Genomic DNA, 24,022 nt, shown 5'->3' with positions numbered 1-24,022 from the left:
GACTATTCCCTTCTTTCCATATTAATCTGAAGGGAATTCTATGTTTTTGATCACTAAACTTCTTCTGATGCTAAAATTCATCAATTTACAAAACATAAAAAGAAGGCTAAAGAGAATTCTGGAGGTACGCCTATGAACCTAAGACAATATCTTTAACCTAATAGTTATGGATTATATTAACCTAATTTTGTTTTTAATCCTCAAACATGTATATAACTCTACCCTGCAAAAAAGTTAAACTACAAGGACATGATATCCCCTATTCCTGAATTCACTCAAAAAGAACACACTTGTGATTCCCTCAGAAGTTACTAGATCAATGGAAATTGCATACATGAGATTTTTACTTTATGTATGCAGTGTTGTTGTAACCATGTTGGTCCCAGGATATTAGAGAGAAGGTGGATGAGGTATTATCTCTTATTGGACCACTGGATCTCCTAACTTCTACTGGTGAGAAAGACAAGCTTTCGAGTTCACCTACCTTGTGTCTCTAATTTTCCCTTTATGCAAGGAGAAATGGTCACTCTAGCTAAATTCTGAAACTTTATAGTATTCTAGGCATAGACAGGAGTGACTTAGGGTAAGTGTTCATCTGAGTCACTATGCATCCGAAGAAGTGGGCTGTAGTCCACGAAAGCTTATGCTCTAATAAATTTGTTAGTCTCTAAGGTGCCACAAGTACTCCTGTTCTTTTTGATGGCAGTAAGAAAGTTTAAGAGTTATATGTTAATGTACATATTTCAGTTAACATTTAGAATTTTTAATATCTAAAATATTCACACAATACTTTGCAAGTACACACAGCACATTACTGTTGGTGTAGGGTAATAATCCAAGCATTATGTACAGCATCCTCAAGCTTCCTATAGAGCCAGTATTGCCAGTAAAGCCTAAAAAGATTAATATAATATAAAAATATTTTACAGCCTCAGAGGGCTGATTACAGTGTATCTACAGTCCAGTCTATTCAGTGCCTGTCTAGACATTGTGTAGGTATGCAATAGGTGGACAAGGTCCTGCACTATTATCCTCTACTACTATTTCAGTGTGAAAAATTTGCCACTCATGTTATGTTATTGTACCTCCTGACTAAAAGAAACAAAAGAAGACTTTAAAGCGGTTAAGATGTATTTCCCTATGTATTACTGGCTATTGGAAGTGTGCTATTCTTCAGAGCGATCATCAGGAAGCCCATGCAAGAAGTATTTTATGGTTGCTTGTTAAACCTTTTATGTTTAAAAATTGCCTACTTTAAATGGGCATGAAATGCAGACAGCTTCTGATTACACTATGTAATTGGTTTACACAGGTGAGAGGGGAAAAAAATATTAATTTGGGATAAGCAAAGGAAAACCATATAATGAAACTAGCAGCTGAAAAATCATCTGTAGAGCACGGTGGGTGCATACTATCTCCTGATCCCCCACTTGTGATTGGGGTGCCTTTGCAATGCCCCACCCCATTTTGTGCTTCACAGGGATCCTCAAACAAACTCTACCCAGTCTACAGGAACACTTCCCACCAGGCCTCAACCCCAGTCCAGTGTCTCACTCCCCATAGTTGGGGGTGGGGGATTCCCAGCCCTCTGCTCCTTATCTGGGTCATAGTTCATTATCTCTGCAGAAGCCCATCTTGCTCCCTGCAGCTGCTTCTTCAAGCCAGCTATAGATTCTCAGGCTTCTGCTTCTTGAGCATCCTCCAGGCTTCGTGCCTCTGGCAGTCTCTGATACTCTCAACCACACCCGTTCCCTGCAGCTTCCTGCTGCCTTTTAAGTTAGAATCACCTGACATGAGACGCATCTTGTAATCAGGGCTGGCTTAGCTCTAAACTGTACAGCTCAACAGCAAGCACCTCCTACCCCCCATCACAATCTCCCTGAAATATTTTGTTATTAGACAAATGGCTACCCTTTTGGACTCTCTTTTTATTGACACTCTCTGTAGTTCATTAAGATTTTCCTGTTTCTTTGAACATACTAGCTTACTGCTGCTACTAGATCTGAACTCTAAAGTAAAATGGGGAAAAAAAAAAAGATGTAGTTTCACCAAAGAGAGAGAGGGGAACAAAGAGAAAAAGGCCATGACAAAGCTTCACAAGCTAGTACTGGGAGCAAATAAGTCTCTCAATTGGCTTGGTTACATTAAGGGAAATTCAGACAACTCCAGAGATGTACTACTAAAATAGATTTGCAGTGACACCACATGAAAAAGTTGGAGATTAAAAAAGGTTCCTGGGTTTGGAAACCTAAAATCACAATGCTAAACATATAGCGAGGTTATATAAAGCTACAAAGTTTACATTACAATTTCCACAGTTTATGTCTACATAAAAACCCTACAGACTTATATATTTCAAGTAAAATAGTTTCACTTGACCCTCTAGAATTTCTAGCTTTTTTTCTGTGTATTTAATATTGATTGACGTTAGATTTATCAGTTTAACCTTTGCTTGGATTCTAGAGAAAGTTTTCATAGTATTTAATGAATTAGATACCTTCTATCGGTGGCACTTCACCCTGGAGCTTAGCTTTGCTTGTGAAAGGTGCATTCTGTAGTACCAGTGAAAACAGTGAAGGAATCAAGGACTGCAAAGCAGAAAGATACATGTGTAGCTTATGTTCATCCAGCCCATGTTCTCCTTCCTGAAAGATAAGTATAAGGTGTTTTAAGCATTTTCATATTTTTTGTTGGTTTAATGTCAATTAAATGTCAATTAGATAATAGCAATTATCTATTCCTTATCACCACAGTATTTCAGTCTCTCTCAAGAAAGTTCAACAGAAACACTCCTTGTACACTCCTTCCATACCTGCAAGAGCAAGATTAATTACTTCACGATGCGTGTGTGTGCGCGCGTGTCTACTTCTTTATGTGTTCGAAAAAAGAAGAGACAAATAAAAATAAATATGTTTTGTATTTAGTTCTGAAAGTGGTTAGGTTCTATGATCATTCTTATATTCTGAAGGATCTAGATTAATAGTTCAAGAATGCAACTTTCTTACAGGTGCTGGACATGAAATCACAAGCCCACCCATTAGTTGAGAATTCTAAAATACATGATGTGCACTTTTGATATAAGAACGAGGCCTTTCTATCTTGCTATTTATTTCTTGATAATGTTTTCATTTTATTTTAGTACTATCGATTTTGATTACTTCAGTCCATTTAAATGTTTGTTTCCTACCATTTCCATTAAATTTAGGCATGTTGACTGCAAGGCCTGAAACATAATCCAATTATCTTTTCTTAAGAGCGAAAGCTATGGAATCCCAACATAAAAATCTCCTGAAGAATTCTCCCCACAACCGCTGTAGGAACTGGTATTTTTTTAAGTGATATGAAAATTAAGTGTGCATATCAGATAGAGATACATAGAAAGAAATCTAATTAGAGATGTATGAACTGAACACCTACCCTGAGTAGCTTTTCAATCTTATTAAGCAGTGTAGGTATAAGATGCGACTGTAAATTTCCCAGTTCTGTAGTCCAGGCAGCATAGGCGGGTAAAAATACCTGATGTGTTGCACTAACTACTCGTTCTGAGGGATCTCCCAAAGCTGAAAGCAGCAGTTCAAAACCCTGGCAGAACACAGTAAAGCACATATTAGGAATGTTGTGTATATATCATTTTTCCAAATGAAGATTACAAAACAGACTATATCTCAAGCAGTGAGGAAATGTGCATTTAGAAGGGTTAGATTACTGTTATTTTAGAGTTATTAAACTGATATAAAAAGTACTTGTCACTCTAGTATATGGATGACCTACAAAACTGATACAGATCAGTGACCCTCAAACAAGTAATTTTCTTCTCTTCTTCAGTTTACTCTTTAAAAGAGTATAAGCTAAATTCCCAAACATTGACAGGGGTTAAGTTAGCTAGTTGAAAAGACATCTGCATAAGAAGATGGATACAAACAGACTTTAAACACCTGCTTAAAAAAATACAACTGGAAAACATTCTATTCTGAAAATATTCTGCTGCTATTATATAATATAAATACTACACGATATATTTTCTGTACACGCTGTGCTATATATTTTCTGTATTTCATTTCGAAACTTCGCTAGGTAAATTACGATGCCACAAAAAGGGATTATATCTGCAAGTGATTAAAAAGTTGTATTAGAGCCTTAACATATCATGCTTAGGCACTGTTCCTACAGGTTTATGCAGATAAGTATTGGGGCTGAGGTGTAACTACTCTTCGATGTGAAAAACAGAAGGACAAGTTGACGAAAGTACCCTATATGAAGCTCATCCCTGAGGTACTACAGATAGCTGGAAATGTAACTTTTCCTCCTTTTTTGGTCACAGTGACTAAAATTGTGAGTAATTTACATGAAAAATACTATATTCAAAAGTGTCTGAAGCATGGATACATCATAACAGGTATTATATACATATGGACTTTAGCCCTGAATGATACCTGTTGGTATTTGTCTGGATCATCTATGTATCCCATGATGATACCCAGGCTTTTGATCACAGCTTCTCGTACCAGATCTGCCTTATCTTCCATTAGCATCTGTTGCAGCATGGAAAGCACCAATGAACTACGAATCTCTTTCTAAATATAAAGAGAAAGATATATCTGTTAAATATGTAAATTGAGTAAATACTCTGCACCTATATAGTAACTTCCAAACAATGAAATTTATTCTCACAATACGCTCGTGATTAAGTATTATCATCATTTCTACTGGTGAGGATGCTGCAGAGATAGAGCACCAGCGACTTCCACAAGTCCCACTATAAAGTCTACTGTGAATCTAAGCATAGGACCCAAGTCCTCTAACTACCCACTAGAATCATATATTGTGAAGACATGGAAAGCATGTAATAACTTCTTGCTGACTTTTTGGAAAACACATCTAGAAATAATATAAATCATATCCTGGAATGCGATATAACTTTATTAAATGTTGTTAACTCTTAGCCTTTACCATATTGGTCTGATTATAGCAATTTGGGCTACAAAAAAAGTTCAGCATCTAAATTGTGCTGTAACATGGTTTAGCCAAGCAGTTGGATGTCAGATTAAAAAACCCTTAGATTTTAACCTAAAACATTGGTGAACATTAAAAAAGTATTTGCCAACAATTAACATGTAGTAGCATCTGAGAGAGAATAGTTCTTCTCTTTACACCGAATAAGAACACTTACTTTCTTGATATTTCTACCATGATCATTGTGGTATCTGAGCCACTTACAAAAAATAAGTTACAGTTGTAAGACTGATACCACTACTCCTCTAATGGTGGAATTCTTTTTTCAGAATCAATTCATATAGGTCTTGATTCAGAAAAGAGACTATATTTAGGAAAGCACTTAAACATTTGCTTATGTCCCACTGAAAGTAAATCATAGAGATGGGTTTTGCATTTTGTCCTGAAGACCGTGAGAATTTTGGTTATTTTAATGTATTTGTCAGGGTAGGTATGGAGAGGGAAGTAAAATGGATTGTATACCCTGAACTCAACCTCCAGCACCATTTGTCTGATGCTATTCTCCCCCATGTGGACAGAAAATAGAAGAGCGTGTTTCCAAATGGCAGAAGGTACACAGAATGGTGTAGATGCAGTTTGGTTTTGTGGTGTTCTGGACCCACAACCAGCACATCAAAACTGATGCTTAAATGATAAATGCTTAGTAGCAGCTGCAGAGGAAGCAGGTGGTCTCTTTCTCTGGAACCTTGATTTCTTCCTGGGCAGTTCAAAACATCTCTGGAATTCTGAGAATGAAGTGGGACAAGATCTCTATTGTTTGGGATACACTATTTGTAGGTGTGTAAATTTGAAGGGATCTTAATGTGACTCTGGAATCTTTAAGAGTATGCAAGGACTCATCAATGGATTCAGCAAACAGCTTTAGCCCATCAAATGGGGAAGATCCTCAATTGTGTTTTGGACCTGCCTTGGGAATCCACACAGCTGGAGTCAGAATGCCCTTCGCATGACCAATACTGTAGAGATGGATCAAGCAATAGTGTTGGCTGTTACAGGTCTCGTTGGATTCAATGCTCTAGCGCAGCGGTTCTCAAACTTCTTTTTTCGTGGACCACTTGAAAATTGCTGAGGATCTTGGTGGACCACTTAATGATCTTTCCAAATTCTGTTTGTACCGTTCGCTAACTATTGTAAAGCGCTTTGGATAAAAGCACTATATAAAAAAGTAATAGATTTTTTTTGTTCTACAAATAAAAGCACACAACTCATTTTAATATCAGTAGTCTTACCTTACTAATGAAATGGATGTGCTCTCTCTCCTCTGCCGTGACAGCCCCCAATCTGGGGCTGGGGAGAAGCGGGGTCTCTCCCTCCCGCCGTGGCAGCCACCAAGCTGGGGCTAGGAAGGAGGGCCATCTCTCCCCAGCAGCCGCAGTCCCGCAGCTGGGGAAAGTTGCCTCTTTCTCTGGCCGCCGCAGCCTTGCACGTCCAAAATCTTCCCCTATTCTCACCCCACTGCCCCCCCTCCTACCTACTCCCCTATTCCCCCAAGGCCACCATCTCACCTTACAAGTGCATCTGTTCCAGGGTCCAGGCACCTAATTAATGGCGCCACGCATGTGAGGCTCCACTAATTGGGTGGGTGGGCCTTCATTGTCTTGTGTGCGACCGCCCAGGCATGCACCTTAGAGGGAACTATCCGCAGCCCACCTGAAAGGAGCTGGCGGACCACTGGTGGTCTGCAGACCACAGTTTGAGAACCTCTGTTCTAGCTAACAGCTGAACCTTGTTAATTAGAGCCTGAAACTGCTCATGCTAATCAGCCAGCAGATGATCAATAAAGGTGGTGAATTTGGCATAATTTGAATGACTGTACTTAGTCACGATAGCTTGATAGTTGGCGTTCCTAAATTGAAGAGTCGCAGATGAGTATGTTTTTCTGCCAAATAGATAAAGATGTTTTTGGTCTTTATTATATGGTATGCCCTTTCCATGGTGATGTCTACCATGCCTATTCAGTGCCTGCACAACCACAAAGTTCAGTGCTAGATGGGTGAACAAAAATTCGAGTCTTTAGCCAGAGCATAACATTTCCTATTACCCATTTGCATACTGGTTGTATCGTCGCAGGGGTCTGCCAGATGGATTTGGCAGGATCCAAAAGGGGCTTGTTAATAGGCAGGGCAACTCGGGTAGAGGGAGTCAGTTGAAGAGTATCCAGGAACTTATGCTGCGATTCCCAGACCTCTTCCAAAAGAGGATCTGTAGAGTGGTTCATTAACTCCTGGAAGTGTCTGAAGTCATCAACCATAGATGGGTGGGGGAGGAATAACCACATAATCTTGGGAAGATGAAGAAATATTTGAGGACTGGCCTCTATCTGCCAAGGCCTCCAGCTCCTGAAAGGACTCTTGTGCCTGAGGTAGTGGAGGAGGGACATTTGGAGCAGGGGAGCATCTCCCCTGGTTGTCCCCATGAGAAAGACTAGGAGCAAGAGAAAACTGCTGTTAATATGCAGTCCAAGGATCACAGTATCACCACTGGAGGGTCCAAAAGGCATCGGGTGGCTTCAGTGGTCTCAAACCAGGCTGTGGGAACACAGGTCTGTCTTTGATGTAACTTCTCACTCTTCTCAAAAGTGTCAGGAATGAGTTCCCTTATCTGAAGAGTAGGGGAATCTTGGACTGAGATATTTGAATTGGAGGATAATTCCTCCTCATTAAGGTAGGGAGTCCCAGCACTTACTGAAGGTGTTGGAGAATCAAGCAGTAGTGGGGAAAGGTCTATCTTGGAGACTATGGCTATCTCGGTACTGACAATCTTTTGTAACCCATTAACAAAGGAGACTCCAATTCCTCCGAAACAAACTCTAGAGAATTTGAACTCCTGTGGTACCAGGTGGGCTTGGAGAATGGGGCCCTGGGCCACTATCAGTACCGACCGTATAAGTTGATCTGGAAAGTCCCTTCTAGCCAAATTAGTCAGTACAGATGAGGATGCCTAGAGAGGCACCGAGACTGTATGAGAAGTGTAGCATCTTCTTGGTACCAATGCAGTTATAGGGGGTCAATTTTGATACACACAATACTGAAGGAGTTATGGGCACTGTTCTCTTAGAACTGGAATGCTTAGATTCTTCTCTTGTTGCAGTGTTCTGCTTCTGTGAAGTCAAAGGTTTTGGTACCGAGGCATGCTTGTTGCCCTTATTCTCAGAGGAGCCTGAAACTCCGGACAGGATGTTGGTACCAACAGCATCTGGTTCCTCAGCTGTACCCAGAGTGGGCAAGAGGTCTCTGTGGCAGTCTTACTTTGTAAGGACCAAGGTGGGTTTTCTTTTGTTCTTGGCTCCTCTTTCTATGGGTCTTCATGGATTTACCTCAGGTAGACCTAAGTGAACGTACCGAAGTTGAGGGGGCATTGTGTTCACTCAGATTGATGCCCAAGGGGGCGGGGAAGTGTCTCCTGGTCTGGAGCGGAGGCCAGCTGGAGGAAACGCTCCATCGTTAAGAGTCTTGATTTTATCACTGATTCTACCTTGCCCTGCCTTTAAAAGCGGAGCAAATGGAGCACTTTTGTGGGATACAAGACTTTCTCAAACAGCGAATACAATGGGAATGCATGTCACTGACCCAGACGGCCTCCCAGCAAGAGACATGCCATTTGAAGCTCAGAGAGCCTGGCAATGGTTATCTAGATAGGATAAGGTCCCACCCAAAAGGGGAATGGGAACAAAAGAAACTCCCCCTAAACCACTTCTTAAAATAAAATAAATAATAAAGAAAGATAGTAAGGCACACTAACACTGTCTCAGGCCAAGGCAGCTGAGAAGGAAACGTGGGTGATTTGCCCATGCAGCCCCATAGAGCCTCAGAGCAGGGCCAAGAAAGCGTAGGGCTTAGGCATGGGCCAAATGGGCTCTGCCACCAAAAGTTTCCAATTAAAGGTGCAAATGGTGTGAGCACACCTGACGTGGAGCACCTATAATGGAGCACTTCTATAGTCAAAGAAGAATACATGTTACCACCAACATCTATGCATCTGAACACATCATCATCTCAAGATATTTTTCCCCTTTGAATATGAAAGTGGTAAGTGATAGGGTAACCGTCAAAGCCACTTGTTCAGGGGTGGCCAAACCGTGGCTCGTGAGCCACATGCGGCTCTTTTACAGTTAAAGTGAGGCTCGTGGCGCACCCCCTCCTTCCATTCTCTGCTTATCAGTCTGGGGGGAGGGGAAGTCAGGACTCCTGCCCTGCAGTGGGGTGGTGGGTCTAGGGGCTTCTGTTCCAGGGGGAGAAGAGTCTCAGGGTTCAGCAGAAGTGGGACTGAAGCCGCAAGCCCTGGCAAGCTCGCCCCATCTCTCAAACTTCTGAAGATTGTTTGGCCACCCCTGCTATATATTTTCCTCTTACTTTCTAACAAACAAAGTATTAGCAGTAAATACAAATACTTACAGGAAGATAAGGTGCTAGAGCTCCACAGGACTCTGCCACTAGTAATCGTCTCTCTGGGTATTTGTGATTGATCTGGTGAAGAGAAATAGAATGTTTACTTATTCTACAGTAACTGTGGTTCTTTAAGCTGTTGTCAGTGTGGATCCCTCACTATAAGCACACGAGCCTCAGGCATGCAATATCAGATGTTTTTGAATAGCAGTGTCCAACGGGGCCGGGGAATGAAGAATATCAGCAGTATCAGCCAAACAATGATTGTAGTACCTCTCTCTCAAACCTGATAGCTGCTAAATCAGCTAAGTCCAAGACTTCGTGTTTGATAAGGGTCAGCGGATTATTCCACACTATCACCTTACAGATTTCTGAAGCTGGTGGAGAATCTTGCTTGCACTCTGGTGCAGTGGGCATGGAAGTTTGTTGGGAAAAGTACACCAGTCAGCTGGTAACATAAAAATATATATATAATTTATTTTTTGGTGAAGAGATAGCTTGATCTTTAGAGTGCCTACCTATGGCTAGAAAGAGACAGGGTAACAATATGAATGGGTTAGTTCTGTTGATCCTGGCTTGTGTCAGCACGCTCAGGATACCAAAAAGCTTGTGAGACTTTTCTTGCATGAATGTAGTCTGAATGTCCAGCATCTCCGCAATTTGAGACAGGAGGTCTTGGAAGTCTTTGAAGTCCTCTGTTGCTGCTGGTGCTACTACTGCATCCAGTGAAGAGGATTCGTTGGGAGATGACGAGGGGTGTCACTGTCCCTCTATCATCTCCTTTTCTAGTGGGTCTGGATCCATGTCTGGTTTTGGTGTGTGGTGCCACCAGAGTGCGTGATCTCTTCCTTTTCCCAGAAATGGGGGAGGCTAATCTGCTCTGACATATAGGTGGACAGTCTCCAATAAGACCATTGGGATCTATGTAGCATGCTATAAGTGTATTGGCATAGTGAGATTGGTTAGCCAAGTACCACTCCTGCACAGGCACTCTGAATGGGGCTCCTTGATACCCTTCTTTGCATCATTCTCTGATGGCAAGGGAGAGTGATTTTGCTAGATGTTGGAAACAAGGAATTACTTAGCAATGGCAAAGAGTAGTATCCCTTCTTTAAAAGGTAGCATACCAGGAACGTCTCTGGAGACGATACAGACACCTCTATTGCATATCCCAGGTCCTTGCTCAGCTCAGTCATGGGAATCAATACCAGAATTGGTGCTGGGTCTCTCGCCCTGACTGCCTGGGGCTTTGCCCTTGTTGGGAGTGATGTCTCGTGTTCTCCTTCTGGGATTTCCCTTTGGTCTTGGAGTCGTTTAGCTTGGTCTGACTGAGTTGGTGTCCCATTTAGAAGCGGGTGTAGGTACCAAGTTTAACGACTGAGGTGCCCGTTTTGAGGCAGTTAGAATAGGAGCTAGAGTAGCCTGTACTCGGACAGTCAACACTGAGGCAGTGTCTGCCAACTCTGCCAGTGCCCTCTGGGCCTTCTCTTCCACTGCCTGAACCCACCCCATGATGTGTGCTCCAGGAAGCGCTAGCCAATGGTGGTTTATCTGGCTTTGCTCTGGTCGTAACTGTCACTCCAAAAGTGACCTGCATGGACTTTTTCGAACAGATGTAGCTTGAGCAGAGAGTCACTGGACTCGCAGGTCCTGACAGAGAAGAACTTGCATATAGAGCACATGTCCAAGATAGTGACTCTCCTGCCTGAGAGAGAGCAGCATCTTTGACATCTTTGATTAGGAACAGTCTGTTGCAGGATGGACAGGATTTGAAACCTGAGGTTTCATGTATTCTGCCATGGGAGATGGTGCCTGGCACGAAGTGCCTCACGCTGCTGTACAGGAAGATGTACAGCGGAATCAACAGACTGAAACTAAGATTTTTGTCATCCAATAGATTGGAAAAGAACTAGTTTAAGAGTCTCTGAAGAGAGTCATAGGGTCAGGCACTTGCTGGATTCCATCTTCCTGCCTGGTAAGAGGGAACTGAGCCATGCCATCTTTTATGCCTTCATGCAGGAGCACAAGGAATCACAGGGTGTATGTGCGGTCCTCAGACACTGCTATTCAAAAAATTAAAGTTTGGGTTCATGAGGCACATCTGCACCTACAGTGGGACCTACACCAACATCCCTGAAGAACAATACATCTCATTACTTCCCATTAAAAGCTTTTTTGCCCAGCTTCATATCTACTTTAATACTAAAATTGTTCTGTTGCAATCCTAGAGTGTTAGGCTCTTAAAAATTAGAGATTTTTAATTATAATGAACACTCTTGGAGTATCAGATGACAGATCATTGACAAAAATTGATTGAAATATTCTTCCAATTAATATTTAAGGTATGGGATTTAGAGAATCATATATTGGAAATGATAATTTACATGCTTGAAATGCAAGTTCCGATTCCCTGGAATGCCTGTTCTACAAAGCATAATTTGCATGTTAATAAGTTATTTTTCTGTAGTATATTACAGATGACTAGAATCCCCCCCCCCGCCCCCCAATTCTCTTTGACTGGCTTCCTTTTTTTTGGCTCTTGCACTATCAATGCTGCACAAAAATATGTTATCAAATAAGATGGAAGTGTCTCCATACATCAAAAATATTTTCAGAACATAAAAATGGGCCAAACTGGGTGAGTACAATGTCCATTTAGGCTAGCGTTCTGTTTTCCAACAGTGACCAGAGCCAGGTGCTTCAGAGGGAATGAACAGAACAGGGCAATTATCAAGTAATCTATCCCCTCTTGTCTAGTCCCAGCATGTAGCAGTCGGAGGTTTAGGGATACTCAGAGAATGGGGCTGCTTCCCTGACCATCTTGGCTAACAATCACTGATGGACCTATCCTCCATGAACATATCCCAATTCTTTTTTGAACCCTGTTATATTTTTGGCCTTCACAACATCCCCTGACAATGAGTTCCACAGGATGACTGTGCATTGTGTGAAGAAATACTTCCTTGTTTGTTTTAAATCTGCATAATAAGCAGGTTTAAAACAAATCCTTAGTAAACTGCAGAAAATCTGAATATTTCATGCTTACAACAGTAGTTACCTGTTCCCAACACTGTGGTAAGAGCTCAGCTTCTACACGTGTTGGTCCAACATGTCGAGCAAATGCCACACAACCAGTCAATATCATCTGTCTGAAAAACATCAAAATCTTAAACTTGTTTACACTGTAAATGTTTTCCTACAATAAATATTTTATGCCTCCATTTTATATCTTCTTTTTAGGAAAAGCAGATACAATAGGCTGAAAGGATTAGTTAGAGCAGTGGTCCTCAACCAGAGGTCTGGGGCCCCGTGAGCAGGCTTTAGGGGGTCCACCAAGCAGGGCCAGCATTAGACTCTCTGGGGCCCAGAGCAGAAAGTTGAAGCCCCACTGCATGGGTCTGTAGCCCAGAACCCTGAGCCCTGTCATCCTGGGTTGAATCAAAGTCTGAGTAATGTAGCTTCATTGGGCCCCCCTGTGGTGTGGGCTCCAGGCAATTGCTCTGTTTGCTACCCCCTAATGCCGACCCTGGCTTTTATATGCAGAAAAATAACAGTTGTTGTGGCACACGGAATTTTTATAGCATGTTGAGGGGGGCCTCAGAAAGAAAAACGCTGAGAACCTACGATTCAGAGGATACCTATTCTCAGATATACATTATCAATAATTAAGCCCCCTTACTATGTGTTAGTTTTCTAATATGGTTAGAATATCAATGCATTAGAAAAGTAAGTGCACTACTACATAACATTTTGTGCCTTAAATGCTTGACGAACCTTGTTAATAGCAGTAACTGAATCTTCCTTGAGAAGTGGCTTTATGATATATACATATACACGCTTTTTATTTTTAAGTGGATAAAATTCTGGTTCACAATATGTGGACTCAATTCTTGTCAGTAGGCTGGTAAGAGTAATTATAACTTGGAAATCTGGAATTCTATGTTTCAAGAACTTAAACATTTGCAAAATAATTGTTTTGTCTAACTTTGAAAGTAGAGAATGTTAATATTTTACTGTTGTGATGGTATAATATGTCAGACTATGGATTAAGGCGGACATGGAAAAGCTATTCGTAACAGAAGTATTTGTTAGTGTTTTCTGAAAATGGTCAGCTCAAATAAAGTAAATCTAAAGTTACTAGGAAGTTTTTATTTAATCTACTGCTTTTGACACAAAATTGGTCACATGGGCTTTTAAAAGAATGATCCTATTACTCAGTCAGAAAGGTATCTGAAATCTTCAGAAGTACTCAAGTTTGTAAAAGGTTGACAAAACTATGACTCATTAGAGAACTTGAACAGACTATGCAATCACTTTAGTTTAAGAACTTCAAGAGCAGAAATCTGAATTTCTTCAGGGAGCTCTATCCATACACCCAGTTTACAAAAGCAAAAAACTATTCCTCCCCAGAGCTGCAAGAATGTTATATATTTCAAGTTTTTACTGCAAAAGGTTTGATTAAGTTTTACCTCCTTCCTATGGCTCTTGATTACCAGTTGAATGGCTACACCTACATCCAGAAAAATCAATTTTAAAATGTAAAGCTAGCTCATGATGCACCATGCAAGTAGGAGGATAGGAAAATTCGTCAAAAACCACTTGGGGATACCAGAGCCTCAATGCAATGTTTTCCAATATTTGAGTTCAAGTTTAACTGTGGTTTCAAGAATCTTCTCCTTTTCTAATGATGTACATATAGAACCAGAATCTATGCAGTGTGTGTATGTGCTGCCTAACCCTTTAAAGAGGAGGTGTGGACAGAGACTCAAGAGACAGAACAATGGTGCGACATCAGTAAGGAAGTATTTTTGACATCTGAATACAGAAGAAACAAGAGGTTCAAGTCACAAGCACCTGTGGATTCTCCTTAGCTAGCACTTGTGACATTCCAACTTCTACTTAATTAGACACCTATCTTGCTACAATTTTGCTTATTTTTGCATGAGTTGATAAGATTGGGGTTGTATTAATTTTGCAAGTAATATACTGATTACATTCATAGCTGCTCTTCATAGAATGTTACATTCTACTAACCATGTCAGCAGCCAAAATAAATCTGTGCATTTTAACACCTTAGCATAGAATATAATACCATCCCTTCAGTAAGTTTACCATTCTCCTTGTGAATTTACACATTTACTCAAACAATCAAGAATGCATCAATTTATGATGTTAATTATTGTCATGCCTACACATTCTTGATGCAGTTCACAATATGTCCTTAAGGTTGAAAGGCAGGGGTCCTGCTGGTTATTTCTCACCTACATATTAATCCATCACCCAGTCCTCCAAAAAGGAGAGATACATCCATATCAGAATGATTTCACGAAGGGAATGTTACGTATTAAGGAAAGTAAGGAATGGTGGGGAAAACCTACTGCCAGAGTGAACTGGTTTTCTTCTTTAGTTTCTACTACATACAACAGACCTTCAAAGTTAAGGAAGGGGATAAAAGGAAAGGGAATTATTAAAGAAGAATCAAGCTAGTCAAAACTGATCTCTCGGAGAGATGCAGTAATGATCTTCCCCAAAGAATCTTAAGACTGTGAGATATGACAAAATAGTAAGGCAGCTTGCAAGTGACTTCCGTTGGTTCTTCTTTCAGCTTGAACCGCACAGCTGCACCTCAACATAAAGAGAGTATACGGATGAAAAGTTTCACTGCAGTATCAGAATATGCAGTTGTGATAGAACTTGAATACAGCAGGTCTGGACTTTGTGCTGGAAATGTGTCAATACTAGGAAGGGATATTTTATGTTTTTAACTCAGCTGTTCACCTGAAACCAATTCTGTGCCCTCCTAACCTTGCAACCAAGTTAGCTCAGGATCCAAAAGTGTCTTATGAGGTTGGAAACTGAGTTTTAATATACACTTCAAAAGGGAATATGTAAATAGGAGTTTCCTGAAACGGTCTTTGAAGTCAATATGAAAGGCACCCAAAAGCAACTTTAAAATTGTCAAGAAATGGAAGTTTGAAATAGTTTCTATACAGATATTTAATAAATATTTGGTAAAACCTATACACTCTTGTATATACAGCCTCACTGCTCTTAAGAATAAACTAAAACAAGCGTTTCCATGTATGTATGTATGCATGTATGATGAATACATACAATGTGGTGGCAACATGTCTATGGGCTAATGTGCTTATTACCCATGGATAGTGTGTACACAGTCAAGCATACGTAATGAAAGCCTCTGTCAGTTACACTATATAGTTAGTATGTAATAAGTATAATTCACCAATGTTCAACTAGCTATTAACAGTTCAATGATAAATGGGATCACACTATAGTATGTCAAGGTCACATTTCACCTTATCTTTTTATCTAAATAAAAAATGGAAGTAAACCTGCTGAACTGATACACCAACCCCCCAAGGCACTTATGAAAGTCCATCCATTACCCTTCTGAGATATTGTATACTTTAGGTCTCTACACAGTGGTTGATCTTGAGTAGCATATGAACACTATACCTAACAGAGCAGACTGACACCACCATTTCAAATCATTATGTCTGAATGGTTTTGACTATTTTCACTTGCATGATCCTACTGACAAGTGGTTGTACACCGTTAGACATAATACAAATAAAATTTGGGTAGAATGTTGACAGTGGAGTCAATGTTGAAGAGAAAACACTTTCCTGCTTGCACTCAGAACCTTATTTTGATTTGGGTTCATACATGTGTTAGGATTCTAGGGATGTAAAATTTAGGATTTAATTTGACAACTGAAGTTTGAATACAGAGATCAGCTAATCAGTAGAGTATTAGAATGTTTACTAACTTTACTTTTAAGGTATGAACTTTGTTGGATGGTATTGTGGAAATATTTTTTTCTGACATTTTCTGCTGGAAAATTGACATCTGAAATGTTAAGATATCACTCCATATTTTATAGTAAAAGGCTGAATGTGAAAGTTTAAGCAAAATATTGTTGGTTCACTTCACTTTTATTAGCTGGAAATCAGATGTCTGGTTATAGCTGGAAAGAGGCTCCCAGAAACTCGGCTTGATAAACTGCAATATTTGGATCACAAATGACTAAAATCTTACAATAAAATTGTGCAGCTCTATATATTAAAAAAAGTACAGAATAATGTTAGCAACACAAATTGTATTGGGACATCCAAAACTTTTTAGCTGAGAGCACTATACATTTTGGAGGTGGGATTCACATGCCTGAAGATCCTGAAAAGGAACAAGGACTCACCCTTTACATACAGACTTTCGGAGACCCTGTGACGTATGAAGCAATTTCAAAAACAAAAGAGAAATGTTCCAGACAAATGCTTATGAAAAATCTTTCCACTATTAAAGAAGGAAACATACCAGCCAGAGTACTGTCTTTCAACCTTAAGGATAATCTTAACAGGAGAGTAAAGGGGAACACAAAGCAATACTTCCTGAGTACTACTTAATAGAGAACTGAAGTTTAAAAAAAAACAAAAAACAAACAAAAAAACATTATATGAGAGCCTAAATCATTAACACAACACATATATAAAGCTAAGAACTACAAACAGTTTCAAGATTAAGTGAAAAACGTCTTACCTGCCAAAAACAGACTTTAGACCCTAAGTTTTCTGAAATTTTCTTGGAACAGCTGACATCACTGATCCCTGAAGAGCAGGAACTACTTTCCTAACACTACTTTAGGTGTCAGTGAAGTCATTAAATATTGGAGAGAAACTAAGGACCTAGGGGTCTTGACAGGTAAGCGATGAAGGAACTAGTTTTAAAAGAATGGCATATCAATATATCTCCACAGGTATTAGACTTATGATCTTAAGCTTATTTTAAAAAACATTTCAGTTCACCTTTTTTCTTAAAGGAACTGAAATATTACACTGAAGTTTGCAGAGTATATTCTTACATTTCAGTAACTCTAAATTACACATGAAAGTGCAGGTCATAGAAATGGAAAGTCCCGAAGTCCACATGAGTTTGTTAATACAATGTGAACTGAATGGGAGGGGGGGGGAGAGAAGAAAAAAAAAAAATCAATCAATCAATCGCCCTCTAAGAGTATCCAGTTTCCATTAAACCTACTTTTGTCAAAAGAAAAAAGTACCCCTCGTCCCGGCCCAACGCACATACACACACACACACACACCTTTGCTCATCATCTGGTCGTTTGATCAAATTGAACAGTATGTGTAGGAGCTGATCTCTCTCTTTGGGTTCAGGATGGAGGCAGGCTGTACACAGTATGAGTGGGATCAATTCCTAAAAAAATTGTGAGTGGAGGAAAAACCAAACAAAGTAAAATGCTTTGGGAAAATAGTCATTAATGGCAAAAGAAAGTGAACAGATATCTAGCCACACAATAGAAAAACAAATACAGAAGACATTTTAATTGAAGTCTCTCTCTTATAAAGTGACCTGAAAATGTTAAAAGACCTAAGAAAATTATATGCTAAATGCCTCCTTGTCATGATTTGGGGAATTCAGTACATAAAATTTAAAACCCTACCAAGATTATTAGTACACCTTTACCGTGATACAACTCTGTCCTCGGGAGCCAAAAAATCTTACCGTGTTATAGGTGAAACCGCGTTATATTGAACTTGCTTTGATCCACCAGAGTGCGCAGCCCCCCCCACCCCCCCGGAGCACTGATTTACCGCATTATATCCAAATTTGTGTTATATCAGGTCACATTATATCGGAGTGGAGGTGTATTAACATTTGCAGCTCACCTCTATTAATAATTCTAGGATAGTGATGGTTAAAGTTTAATTTACATTATCTGCAGGAACTTTTAATCAATTGAACAAAAGTTGGTTAAAAAGTTTTAAAGCTTACACAAAGCTCACTCTGAGAGGTTAATTGTGTCAACATGGAGTTAAAGAGAAAAAGAGTGCCCCATTCACGTTAGCCACTCTCACAATTCTGTATGTACATTTGAATCAAAGTGTCAAAGCAATATGTGGGTGCAGGAATTTGCACAGATATGCCCCTATGGTATTTATATGAAGTACAGTATGCTTTTAAAAAGAGGATTTTTCAATAAAAAGGAAAAATTTGAAATTCAATTATCTTCCCAGGGCAATAAAATTCCCATAGAAACAAGCTTCTGTTTAAAAACACACTGTGAAAAACCTTAAATGAAACGAAAAAAAGGCAGTTCACAGTTGTAGGAACCTCTTTCCTTTCTTCAAAATCTGATGATTTTCATTCTCAGAGGAAACAGTTTTTAAAAATATGGACTGGAAATCCCTTTCCTTGACCTCAGTCATCTTAAGCCCCCACTTGGAAACAGCACAACAGCTACCTAATTCAAAATGAAGGTTAGGGAGAGAAACTTCATGGCAGGGTAGATAGAGAAAGAAGTGTCTGCTGAGATAATATCATTAAGAAATGAAAAGGGCTCGTAACATGCAAGTAATTCATTTTTCCCCTTTGGTGTGCTCATTCAGCAGTTTTTAGATTAACAAGCAATGAAGAGCAAGCAAGAAAAAAAGAACAGAAATTGGAAGATACTGCTGCTCTAGTAACTTTGCATGGAGACTTGAGTTTCTGCTTGATTCAGACTTTTTGAATGGGAGCTTTTCCTAATTCAATAAATGACACTGATGGACTAGAGCTATGATGGGAAGGATAAGATTGCAATGATACAAGCTCACTTTTCTTGATTTTTCAATTCTCTACTGACAGTAGATTCTACTTTTAAAATTGTGAGTGTTGTACAAATTGGCCAATTCCTGACAATGGCAGAGCTATCTTTGCAGTTTGATTTGTGAGCCAAATTTAATAAAAATGTTTTGCACTTATGCAGATTTTTACCTGAGGATTTCAACGAGACATTAAATACACATCACTGAGGTACTGCAGGTAAAATTTATTCCAAATGAGGTACAGCTTGGGGAACTATAAGTAAAACAGGTTCTTATTCATACAGACTGGAGGGGATATGGGAGTGTCTCATCTACTCTTGCAAAATCCAAAGGAGAGAGTGGGGGTAGATAACGAGCAGGTTTGGCCAGTTTGCTATTTCCTTTACTACATGTGTCAGATAATGACGTGACCAGGTACTTTTTATAGCCCAAGACAGAAATACGTGCACTTTGTTAAAGTTACCTTTTATTAATTAGCTTTTGTGCTATACCCCATTGTAACTTTCTTCCTTTGAAGATTCATTCCCTTCTAGAACTCGATGCTAGATTTTATTTTATATACTAAAGACTCTGGGATTTTGCCCCATTTAAAATTCTGATTTTTTTTTTTAAGAGTTTGTTATATATTTTTGTTTTGTACTGCATAAAGGAAAAATAAGCATCTGTTTTCCTATCTTGATGCAGTGGATTCTAAAACGGTATTACAAAAAACAAACAGATTTTACCATGATGGCTGTCATATTTCCCCTTAAAAAAAATGTTAGTTTGTATTAATAAACTATACAGCAATTTGGGATCTCTTCGGGACAATAAAATTGGATCAGATTTTGTAGTATGTAGGATACAATTTCCTTATAATGGGTATTGGAAAGACCTTTATATATTTAAAAAAAAATCCTGGTCTCATTTTCCTGCATTCTGCCATATGCCAATGTTATCTTGATACTCTGCCCATTAATTCTTCAGCTTTCCTTGACCTGTGTAGAAGAATATTTAGTTTTCTTTAAAAACTATTGAGAATGGAGGAATGGGGTTTTTAGCATGCTGGATCTTTTACTGTTATGATAGTTTACTGGAGAGATGAAGAATTGTGGAGTTTCCACTCTTCTGGCTGATCTAAGTGCCCAGAGAAAAATCTCTTTTTCTACATTTGGGGGGAGGGGAGGAAATTAACTGAAAAATTTGATAAAAATCATCATTTATAAATTGAATGGGTATCACAGGCCACTAATACACACCTAGATATTATCTTACTCTTGTATGGAAGATTGATGAGGAACCTAAAACCATTGACATGGGGCAGATACAAGGCTAATTCTTTACCTTGCAGAAAGCTGGTTATTATAGCAGATGGAATTAGTTGTGTTTCCTTGTCCATTGGTCACATTCTTTCGTGCATACTATGGGGGAATCGAGCGTTCTCTGCATCGTTGCATCAGTGCTTCTATACTTCCTTCTATTAAGGGGAGTGGAGAAACAGTGAGAAATCTTCTTGAGTAGTGGTATCCTATTGTGTTTTCCTGTATAATTAATGGAAGGGAGACGAGTGGAAAGGTACAAGTGGAGGTAAGAGGTGATTTCCTGTGGGGGATGCGAGGAGTTAAATAGTTGCTGCATGTGGATAGCACAGGACAAGTGAAGTCTCTCAAAATCTTGAAAAATGGCTGATCCTTTTCCAGTCAATTAGAAAAAAGAAGGGAGAAAACAGTCGTACAGGAGTGGTTATCCTACAGGCAGAAACTTCTTTCTATCACTAGCTCTTATGTTTTGGATGGATATTTATTCAGTAAAGACCATAAGCATCTAAGATTTTTGATTTGCAACAATGGCACAGTAAATGTTTTAGAAAATGTTACATTTTCCAAGCAGGAAACACACACAGCCAAGTTTCTAGGCTACTAATTTCAACAAAAAACGTTAGAGAAAGTTGTTTAGCACTATGGAGACTATATAGTGCCTAGCAGTCAAGGAGAGGGACTTCCAGTGTTATTAAAAATAATCTTTTGCCTTCCTCAGGAAGGAATACCACTTGTGCTGAAGATAAAATGCGAGAAGATTGTGATTTTCAAAGATTTTTCCTACTTTCTTCATCTGCTCTATACTAGGGGTCCTCAATGCCCCTGTTCAACCCTGATAAGTCCCTCCTTTCTGCACTCTCTCTAGCTAAAGAGGACTGGATTAAACTTTTATTGATGCCAGTCAACACTACCAAAAGAGGTGGTTTTCAGAAATAAGAAACTTCTCCCCTTAGATTGCTGAGCACACTGTCACTACCCAACTCCCAACACCTGTGACATGAGAATGCGACTGGAAATGTAACATCACATGTCAGAGGCCTGGTCTTCAATGCTAAGAAAAGGTATGTTTTTATCAGAGGATAACTTATGCGCATGAGCTATTCCAAAGAAAAAACACAGTGAAGACAAGGCACATTAGTTTTATCACAAAGTAAAACTAGGTGATGTCAATGCTTTAGTCCCATCAGTGACTGATCTTGCCTAGTTTACCTCATGGTAAAACTAACGTGCCTTGTCTTTAGTGTTTTTACCTCAGGATAGGATGGGAACCATATTTTTTAGATTTCTCTACTCATGTATGTTTACATTCTCAAACGATGTTGTATGCAAATTTTTTGCTGAAACTCCTTTAAAAAAGGGGTAGAGGAAATAAAACCTGCTTGATTGTAATAACTGAAATAATTGCAGTGTATAAGACACTACTGATATCCTTGTGCTAGTGTTTCACATATATTTGTATCTCTACACCTTCGTGGTAGTTTTTTTGATGAATGCCACAATTTAATCATGCATTCAACATGGGGGGAGGTATGTCACATTTATTTTACTGAGAAGACCAAATTACATTCCTAATTATGGCTCATGGGCTGGTAACACTATCCACTAATCCACATGAAGTCTGTCATGGAGGTCACTAGAAGGTTTGCACATAAGTTAAAGAGTCTGTGGGGGAAAAACTGATATAGGATACTTATGACTACTTATTTACATCCTTTGTTCGTGTGTTGTTTATGCATACAGCTGTGGTAACTAAGCGAGCAAAATTTAACTTTGCTCAGATTTATTTATGAATATATACATTTCAAAAAGAAAATATAACCCCATTAAAGGATCAAGTTTCACAGGTAACATAACATTGAAATGGGATGCTTCATACCTCTCAAAGCTATTTCTGCCTAAGACAGTTATATTTGCTCATATTTACAGGGTGATATTAGAGGATGAGGGAGGCAAGCACATTAAGCAGAGAAGAACCAGTCTACAGGCTGGGAGTTTGACAATCCTGTACTATACTGAAACAAACTCAAATACATTACATAAATATCAATATGTATCTGGAAATACATGTATTATTAAGTCTGCATCTGGGCACATGCTTAAAAACATTTGATGCAAACATGACTATTTTTTGTTATTTAAACTACTCCAAAATTTTAATTTCGGATTTGAGAACCCAAAGTTAGGCACCCATAGCTATATTTATGAATCAAAATAAGTAGCCAGATTGTCAGGTTAGTGTATTATCTCTGAAAATCTAGCCACTTATTTAGATGCTTAGATTTTTATACCATATTTTGAAAGTTTTAAAACAATTCCAATATTTTAATCAGACTTCCAAAACACACAGATTAGGTTGAAGAATATAAAAAGATTTCAGCCCATATGAATTTTGTTTTCAGAATTAAGTGCCTGAAAAAGGCTGAGAATGAAAAAGTGTCTCAACACCTCTGTAAATAGTAGCTTCTACATCTTCATGCAAATATCTTTTTAAATATACAGTATATTTTACGTTCTTTTCCCAGATTGTCAAGATTGGCACCCCTTCTACATTGGTTGTTCTGTAAGATCTCAGCATTGCATTTCCTCCCCAATTTCATAAAAAGAAAATAATTAGCAACACCAGAGTTGCATTCTGCAGAAATCAACCTCACACAAGACAGCAACATGCTGTAAGAAAATGTGAGAAGATTCAATAAATCATCGATTGCAGTGTCTGTATAGCTGTTTTTGCTGCCCTCTGTAGGTTACATGGAACCTTGTTTGAAGACAATGATTTAAAAACAGTTGGGCACAGTGGTTTGGTAATTTGAATTAAAAATGTTTGTTTTTAAGAGATAAGGAAAAAACACAAAATAAAGCAGAAGACTCAAAGACATCTTTGAAAGGTAATGAGCTGTATCTCTCGCCCTCAATTCTGTAAAAATTGTATGTACACAGACTTACAGACCACCAAAATCTTTGCCGTTAACCTACAGTTACTAAAACAATGCAGTATGCTAATTTAAAGGTATGAAGGTTCAAGTACAGCTTATTCATTTTTAATTAAAAAGAAGAGCCGTAAGATTCTGATGCTACAGCCAAAGGGCTTTCTCCTGTTTGCACTCTGCTCAGAGAGCTCCCATTGCAGTCAATGGGGGAGCATACACACAGCAATGTCAGGATCAGTGCCACAGTTCAACACAGGGAACTATTTATATTTATGTCTTGTAAAGCGTGAGAAAAATTTTGAGTTTTGACTAAATCTGCATTGAGTACTTTCTTACTCAAGTGTTTAAAGAGATATCGCTGTTCCCTAGCTATGATTTAGTCAAAGAAATCTCATTTTGTGGTATTATTGCTAGCCAAATATTTTGGGCCTTCAGCAGATACTAGGAAGCATAAGACACTAAAAATGCTAATGGCCACTACTATAATATTAATATTCATAAAACTACTGATGTTAATCTATATTCATCTTTCCTCTAGATTCCAGGATCCTACCTCAGAGAATGCTGCACTGAAGAAACTATTGTCTTAATACCCATTACAGCAAAAATTTTAATGAAATATATAGCATAAACTCTCCATGCAATACAGTTACAATTTTCTTGTAAAGTCTTCAACCATATTGAAAAGAAGCACTCTGAAGTGACTTTTTTTAATGCAAGAATGTATTTCATCATTTATTCCTTTAGATTTTGCAAGAATAAAGTAGGTAGGAAAT

At 38.9% G+C, this 24,022-nt stretch overlaps 1 protein-coding gene across 6 annotated transcripts in view; it reads right to left on the bottom strand.

Annotated features, from left to right (window-relative positions):
• Positions 1–24,022, bottom strand: part of RELCH (RAB11 binding and LisH domain, coiled-coil and HEAT repeat containing) — a 110,086-nt gene that overhangs the window by 42,951 nt on the left and 43,113 nt on the right. For 5 of the 6 annotated variants that reach the window (XR_004644639.1, XR_004644638.1, XM_034762085.1 and 2 more), the window contains 6 exons: positions 17,518–17,630; positions 12,457–12,547; positions 9,408–9,479; positions 4,434–4,574; positions 3,418–3,582; positions 2,498–2,645 (listed from right to left, as the gene is read on the bottom strand). Coding sequence is in view for 4 of the 6 variants with exons in the window: in XM_034762085.1 (XP_034617976.1) it covers positions 2,498–2,645; positions 3,418–3,582; positions 4,434–4,574; positions 9,408–9,479; positions 12,457–12,547; positions 17,518–17,630 (730 nt within the window). In the remaining 2 variants the exon portion in view is untranslated. Of the gene's footprint in view, positions 1–2,497; positions 2,646–3,417; positions 3,583–4,433; positions 4,575–9,407; positions 9,480–12,456; positions 12,548–17,517; positions 17,631–20,344; positions 20,477–24,022 lie in introns of those variants that run through there. The other variant, XM_034762088.1, reaches the window with a different exon arrangement.

The sequence above is a fragment of the Trachemys scripta genome, chromosome 2 (assembly GCF_013100865.1).
Source record: "Trachemys scripta elegans isolate TJP31775 chromosome 2, CAS_Tse_1.0, whole genome shotgun sequence".
Classification (NCBI taxonomy): Eukaryota; Metazoa; Chordata; order Testudines; family Emydidae; genus Trachemys; species Trachemys scripta.
The sequence above is the reverse complement of the archived record's forward strand: the minus strand, read 5'-3'. Positions and strand labels throughout refer to the sequence as shown.